The 7,649-nt window shown below is 42.6% G+C and overlaps 1 protein-coding gene across 1 annotated transcript; it reads left to right on the plus strand.

The window, feature by feature from the left end:
- The first annotated feature begins 3,599 nt into the window (after positions 1 to 3,599).
- On the plus strand, positions 3,600 to 6,670 carry SAT1 (spermidine/spermine N1-acetyltransferase 1). The gene is made up of 6 exons (XM_055393406.2): positions 3,600 to 3,860; positions 4,087 to 4,138; positions 4,227 to 4,310; positions 5,797 to 5,898; positions 5,992 to 6,032; positions 6,150 to 6,670. The coding sequence occupies exons 1-6, from the start codon at positions 3,795 to 3,797 to the stop codon at positions 6,318 to 6,320; spliced, it is 516 nt and encodes a 171-aa protein (XP_055249381.1). The 5' UTR covers positions 3,600 to 3,794; the 3' UTR covers positions 6,321 to 6,670.
- The last annotated feature ends 979 nt before the right edge of the window (positions 6,671 to 7,649 follow it).

The raw sequence follows: 7,649 nt of genomic DNA on the forward strand, positions 1-7,649 counted from the left end.
TCGCTCAGTCATGTCTGACTCTTTGTGACCCCATGGACTGTAGCCAACCAGGATCCTCAGTCCATGGAATTTTCCAGGCAAGAGTACTGGAGTGGGGTGCCATTGCCTTCTCCAGGGGATCTTCCCGACCCAGGGATTGAACCCAGGTCTCCCGCATTGCAGGCAGACACTTTTACTGTCTCAGCCACCAGGGAAGCCCAGTAGATAAGAAGCTACTACACTATTCAGCAGGAGAGGTATTATAGACACATGATTCCAACTTTTTATTATATAGGCATAACCCACACAGGTTATTTTTTAAATATTTTAAAGCAAATACAAGCAAGCACAGACCAGTCAGAATGGATGCTGCAACCAATCAGAATGGAAGCCAGGAGTAAACAACCCAAATGGCCATCTGAGTTCAGTAAGCCTTTGCTGTGTAACGAAAAACCCTGAAGTGTAGAGGCTTAAAACAAGCATTCTATTGACTCATGATTCTGTGGGTTTATAACATGGGCTGGGAACAGCGAGGAGGTTTTTCTACTGGTCTTACCCAGCGTCACTTGTGTAGCTACAATCATTTGACAGCCTGACTGGGACTAAATGGTCCAAGACTGTGTCACTTATGTATCTGGCCTTACATATGCATGAGATCTTTCATCCTCAAGGAGGCTAGCTCAAGCTTCCTCACATGGCAGCAGCAGCAATCCAAGAGAGCGTGAGCAGAAGCTTTATGATCTCTTGAGGTCTTGCTTAGAAGTTGTACACCACCACTTTTACTGTATTTTATTGGTCAAGGCAAGTCACAAAGCCAGTCCAAATTCAAGGAGTGGGGAAACAGACTCCATCTCTTGATGGGAGGAGTTTCAATGAATTTGTGGCCATTTTCATTCACTACACTGTACATACCAACTTAATATCAGCCCTACCTGTGTATGTACATAGAAAAGACTAGAAGGAAGTCAGCCTACTAATTGGAATTATTATTAACTTTTTCTATTTCTGCACTTCTCCAATTTTCCTAATCAATATGCATTATTTTTATAAACAGGAAAAAAAAAACTATGACACCTTCCATAATAGTTTAATAGAGCAAATTGGACAGCTTCACTCTGGCATGGAAATCAACAGAATTCCTTCTTTCCTAGTTCTGCCATTTCCTAGCTGTGGCAGTTTTGTAGCCTTCTGAGCCTCTGGTTTCCTCTGTTGCAAAGATGGAGCTAACATTAGCTATTTCACAAAACCGGTGATATCAAATGAGACAATGACTGTAACACATCCATGATGCCCCTGGCCATTTCCTTTCCTGCTACTCTTCTCCTACTCAGACCTCTTCAATTACAGGAATTATCTTTCTGATAAAGATTCAATCTGGTTGTAGTAAACTACAAATATATCTTTAAAGTAAACTGTAGGCCCTAAGGGCTTCTTTCAAAACTTAGACCTACTTTATTATAAACCCCCAAGTACCTAGCATAAGAGTCAATAATTAGTTGTTGATTTGTTGACTCATTAACCAAATAAAATTTTTCCAAATGCTAGGCAGTAAACCTCTTTCTATGCAGTTTTAAATTTAAATTCCACTATCAGGAGCAGGTAATGTTGGTCACTCATGGCATCTATCTATTCCTGACAATGGAGAAACCTAACTTGATTCATAAAGAAAATTCACATTTCTTAGGGTTCTAAGCTTGTGCAAAAAACACAATCAATGAGCTTTTTCTAGCCACCTGTTTTTTTGAATGGGCTCTTCTTGTCATAATAGCAAAGTGAAGCATAAGAACATGAAACTGAAACCGGAAAAGCAGAATAAGTAGAAAAACATATATTATGTGTTTTCATGACAAACAACCATTATTCTAAAAGACGAAGCAGACCATGTTGAAAACGGCCTTGTTTTTGCTTCCAGGAGGCAGTTATTATTAATGCTTAGTCACAGAGTTCTAACTTACTGTTAGTACTAATTCTGTGACAAGCTCTCCTGGGTCTTCCCACAACACAAAACAAAGCAGAGGAAGGAAAGGCCTATGTATGGTCATCCCAAGTGCAATGGTGTCAGGAAACACTACCTAAAGTGGCTTAGGCAGATGAGAATCAATGCTATTTTTAAAGATGTTTGAGAAACATATTTCATAAACTCTCACAATGACTCACTAGGCATGATAGCCCCAGAGGGTGGGAAGGGGAGCTACTTTTGCTTTCTTTTCTACCTACAGGATATTGCGAGCAGAGGCAAAGAGTTATGTTGAATGTTGGGGGAGGGGGTCATTTGGTGATAATCCAACCTACAGACTGAAAACATTGCAGGCCCCTTTTATGCTTTCACTCTGACTCAGACAGGAACCCAGGCTGGGCCATCAAAGCAGGGCCCTCAGAAGGCCTGTCTCGGAAGGTGGTTTGTAAATAAAAACCTGTATCTGCAAAAGGATGGAGTACTTGCTCCAGTGGGTATAACCCAGGAAGAGCTATAATCTAATCCAACTGTTCTCAAACATTTTCCTCTCAGGACATTTAAAAATTACTGAAAAATTCTAAAAGCTAACCTTTGAAAATTCTAGAAAACATAAGAACATACAAACATACCTTCCTTTAGTCACCAAAGCAAGGATTTCATCACACATCCTGTAAATTTGTAATTACTTCAAAATAAAAAGTTTTAAAGGAGGGGAGAAGAAGCGCAAGGAATGAGCAAGGAGGGAATATAACAACTTTAAACAGCAATTGAAGCCAGAATATAGATGTCATCAATATGCTGAGAGAAAAGAACTTCCAACCTCAAATTCGTTCACAGTGAAATAAATCCTCCAAGAACTTTAGGATAACTGAAAGACATATTTAGACAAGCAAAACAGAAAATGTTATAAGAGCGAACCCTCACTAAATGCAAGTCAGAAGGAGTGTACCTCAGGCAGAAGGAAAGTGTTTCCATAGGAAAACCAGAGATTTTAAGAAAAAGATAAAAACAAAAAAAGTAAGAAAGAAGATATTCTGTTAACTCTAAAAATTACCAGCAGAGGGGGAAAGAATTATTGAGGAAACCAAATAGCTTACCTTGGGAAATTCTAGAAAACACAAGAACATGCAAGCACACACTCCTTTAGTCATGAGAGCAATAACGTCATCATACATCAGTTCTCTGGAAAATTCCAGCGAAACTAAGAAAGGCAAATGAAACCCGATTATTACTATGAAGCTAGCTAGTTCTAAAATGATCTTGGGACCCACAGGGCCCCCCTGACCACCCTATGCGAGCCGCTACTCTAAACCTCTCATCCCCTCACCGCTCAAAGCCAGGGGTCTACAAAGAAGAAACTGTCAAGTCATTGGTCCAGGGCTCAAACGGGAACCTCTCTCTTCCTTTTGCAAAGGTCACTTAGGGGACGCCTAGGCTGGGAGGTCGGACTTTCGGGAAGCCTCCACCATGTGCCACGAGAGGGCGCCGCTAGAGAGCTCAGCCGAGAGCCTCGCCGCCCGCACCCCGCCCGCGCGGGCCAGGTTCACACAGGGGCCCGGAAAAGAGGGAGGGGCCCGGAAGAGGGGGCGGCTGCCACCTCATTGGCCAAGGCGTCTCCGCCTTCCGTCCCGGGGCGGGGCTTCTTCAGGCTAAAAAGCAGAGAGCCCAGCGGCAGGAACGCGCGCGGCTCCAGTTGCAGTGAGCTGCTAGTCTGACGTAGTTCGCCGAGGTTCGCCGGGTCATGGTGCCATCCTGACTGGGAAAAGGACGCTCCCGGGAGACGAATGAGGAACCACCTCCTCCTACTGTTCAAGTACAGGGGCCTGGTCCGCAAAGGGAAGAAAAGCAAAAGACGAAAATGGCTAAATTCGTGATCCGCCCGGCCACCGCTGCCGACTGCAGTGACATCCTGCGGCTGATCAAGGTAGCGGGAAGCTCGGGCTCCTCCCGAGGCGGAGTTGGGGTCCTTGTACCCCGCAGGTCCCCTTTTCTCCGCCCGCCTACCCACAGCCCGGGCCAGGCGGCGCCGCTACGGGCAAAACTCTGGGAACACATCCCCGCCCCGCCCACCCCCTTCCCCCGAGCTGTCCGGGCCAGGGCCTCACTTAATTTTCTAATTCTCTTCCTTTTTCTTATGTGCCTCAACCCAGGAATTGGCTAAATACGAATACATGGAAGAGCAAGTAATGTTAACTGAAAAAGGTAACGCATCAGTGGCAGGGCGGGGGACGAGCGTCTGGGGGACGACCTTCACCGACTCCAACACTGTCTCTGCTTCCCCTTCTTGCAGATCTGCTAGAAGACGGTTTCGGAGAGCACCCCTTCTACCACTGCTTAGTTGCGGAAGTGCCCAAGGAGCACCTGACTCCGGAAGGTAATCGCCCTGCCCTTCTAGAAGCCGAAGAGACCGAGTGTTGTGTAAGACGTAGAGTCCGCTCTGTAGAAGCACTGACAACACAGGCTGAAGTTACTTAACTGAGAAATTGGCCAGAAATAATAGCCAGCCAGTGTTCAAAGTACTGGGAAAAAAAAAAAGATGTGCTGCACTTAATAATAGGGCGGGTTAAAAGAGCTCTTTAAGTATCAGTGCTGTGGAAACCCGGAAGAGTTTGAGCTGTTTATGTAAGTATCAGAATGCGGTGGAGACCCGGAAAAGTTAGGTATAAAGTCATTTATTGTAAATTCAGTTTCATAAATGGTTCTTGTTTGACCCTAACGTAACCGTTTTTGTATCTGTGTTAAATTACATTTTTTTCTTTAATTTGTCCCAATCTTCAGGTTACAGTCTCTAGCTTCGCCATGTACATGGCCCTTCCGTGTACATGGATGGGCGGGGAGGTAACTAAAAGATCCTTTACACAATAAAGTAGATGATCATGATAAATGAGGTAAGGCCCTATTATCGCACACTTAAAACACGGTAGATCAGAAGCTCCAATGTACTTGCTTCCTATTTGGGAAGGACTATAAGATGGCTAGAAAGTTTAATTTGAAACTTTTGCCTCCAATTGGAATTACAGACACCTTTTAAGAGGAAGTCGGATGCTTTTTTCCTTTTTTTTTTTCTTTGTCTTTTTCTTTGTTGTTGTTTTTCTTCCTGGTCATTGTTGAATGCCCAAAAGACAAAGCCAAAGGGGGAAGTTGTTGGGCCGGGTTGGGGGGTGATTAAGGTTTTTTTGTTGTTGTTGTTCTGAGGTCATTTCCTCCTGCTAGAAAAAAAAATGAGCAAAATACATAAGGGATGAGGTACTTTCCAGAGGTATGTGGATGTTACATCATACCTGAGTACCTCTGTTTCTTCCGACTTAAACACTGGGGAAAGCAAATTGAAAATGTGTGAATTGGAAGGCAAGTTCTGAAATTAAACCTTACTGTTTTGGCCTTATGTCCTGACCTTAAGGAAGCAGGGTTTCTAAACTACAAATACTTATTATTCTGAACTGCCGTGTAAACCTGACTTATTCCCAAGTCAACATACCAGTATATCAATAGGATGTGAATAATGTGTGTGTTTAGTTTAAGACCATAGCACTTTCACTCTGGCAAGTAATGAAAGCATTCTCACTTCCTGAGTGTGAGATCCAACAGATTGCCAAGTGGCCAGTCCATGGTTTTAGCCTGGCTTCAGCTAGCTCTAATGTGTGCGCTTTGTGAAAACATGTTCTAAGAACAGTGAGATCATCCAACAGTGACCTGGATTGCACTAGCCTAAAAGTCAGAAGATAGTCCGGTCCAATGGCTACTTATTTTTATAATACATGCATGTATATTTTTTAAACTTATGATAGGCTTCTGATTTTGCACCTACAACCTTGACAGATTGCTTTTCATCCATAACCCATGTGATACTCTTATTACAGGACACAGCATTGTTGGTTTTGCCATGTACTATTTTACCTATGATCCATGGATCGGCAAACTGTTGTATCTTGAGGACTTCTTTGTGATGAGCGATTATAGAGGTATGGTTGAGTTCAGGGGGGCTGCTATAAAGAGAAATCAGGGCTTGAAGTCCTTAAAATGACTTTTTAAAATGGTACTTCTCATTCTTTTAGGCTTTGGCATAGGCTCAGAAATCCTGAAGAAGCTAAGCCAGGTATGTCTTGGTGTTCGGTTTCCAGATTTACTGGATTATTTGAAGGACTGAATTGAAACTGGGTCTTGGAAAGCAGGTGCACTGTCACTGAATTCATTTTCCTCTCCCGTGTAACAGGTTGCAATGAAGTGTCGCTGCAGCAGCATGCACTTCTTGGTGGCAGAGTGGAATGAACCATCTATCAACTTCTACAAAAGAAGAGGTGCCTCTGATCTGTCCAGCGAAGAGGGATGGAGACTCTTCAAGATCGACAAGGAGTACTTGCTAAAAATGGCAGCAGAGGAGTGAGGAGTGCTGGTGTAGAAAATGACAGCTTCCATTCTATTTTAGAATAATTTCTCAACTTATCTTGCTTTCTCTCCTCTTTGTAGTGAAATAATAGAATGAGCACCCATTCCAAAGCTTTATTACCAGTGGCGTTGTTGCATGTTTGAAATAAGGTCTGTTTAAGATGGCGATCTTGTATACAGGTTGGAGACAGATTTCTCTTTTAACATCTTTTCATAAACAACAGGTGGTATGATAAAGTCTATGAAAAAACTTCATTCTGTGAGTCATTTAAATGTGTACAATGTACACACTGGTACTTAGAGTTTCTGTTTTGATTCTTTTTTTTAATAAAGTACCCTTTGATTTAATGTTCTGGTGTAAGCATTTTTACTGATCCTTTATTTCTTAGTCATTTTTCTTGCTGTTGAGTGCAAAATAAAAATGCCCAAGAAACATGGTAACTTTACAATTTTTTAAAGAGTTTTTAATCCAGTCTAAAGTGTCTGATGGTCAGGAGCTGTGTTGTGCCTGTATTCCCAATGTCTAGAAAGAAGCCAGTTGAATCCCAAGGTTTTATATGTAGCAGCATATAAAATATGACTTTCTATTGATGACACTGTACACTTAACCCAACAGAATTTTCAAGACTTAGAAACTGGGCCCCACAGTAAAAAAGCCCATTTGTTACACCAGTAAAAGAGGTGGAAATGGGATTCTGAAACACTGGAAATTGGGAGGAAAAAACAATTTGCTCACAACAACCTCATCCCACACAAAACACTAGGCTAAAGGGAAAGTAGATCACTTTGCTAGTCAGGCGGGAATAAAAATTCCACATTTTTACAGGAACATGTTAAACTAAAAGGCTGGAGTAACAGGCTGGAGTTGGACACAGGTACCAGTCAGAGGAATCACCATTCTATTTGGAGGACAAGTTTCTGGAACTGTGTGAACACCATGGACATCTATGCAGAGAAACCGCAGGAGTGGTTAAAGTCACTGGGGATGGGGGGAGAAGTAGCTAAGACCTTTCTCCAGGACTGAAAACTGAACTCCCAAAGAGGGCTGAGGAGGAGACAGGTGAACTCCTTTTTATTATTCATGACACTGACCTAAATTCCCAAAGCCACTAATTCCCACAATAATGAACATGTTAGTTAATAATCACTGTACTGATTTCCAAGATGAATCTTTTCCAAAAGAATTCGTCAGATGACTGAAAAGCAGTACTCAGTATCTTCTGTGTTCTCCAGGAAATAAATACTGGGCTTCTCACTCAAAGGAGGATTTTGGCCTGCGTCCCTCGGTTTCAGTCTTTTGTGGCTTCCTAAATTAGAAGGCAGTCAT

This window comes from Moschus berezovskii, chromosome Y, assembly GCF_049115385.1.
Source record: "Moschus berezovskii isolate FMDL1 chromosome Y, NW_MosBer_1.0, whole genome shotgun sequence".
Lineage (NCBI taxonomy): Eukaryota > Metazoa > Chordata > Mammalia > Artiodactyla > Moschidae > Moschus > Moschus berezovskii.

What these genes read in the sequence shown, in the direction of transcription:
- SAT1 (XM_055393406.2), top strand. Translation starts at nt 3,795, where the DNA reads ATGGCTAAATTCGTGATCCGCCCGGCCACCGCTGCCGACTGCAGTGAC. An exon ending in AGTAATGTTAACTGAAAAAG is followed by an intron (nt 4,139 to 4,226) that starts GTAACGCATCAG and finishes CCCTTCTTGCAG; the next exon opens with ATCTGCTAGAAGACGGTTTC. An exon ending in TGTGATGAGCGATTATAGAG is followed by an intron (nt 5,899 to 5,991) that starts GTATGGTTGAGT and finishes TCATTCTTTTAG; the next exon opens with GCTTTGGCATAGGCTCAGAA.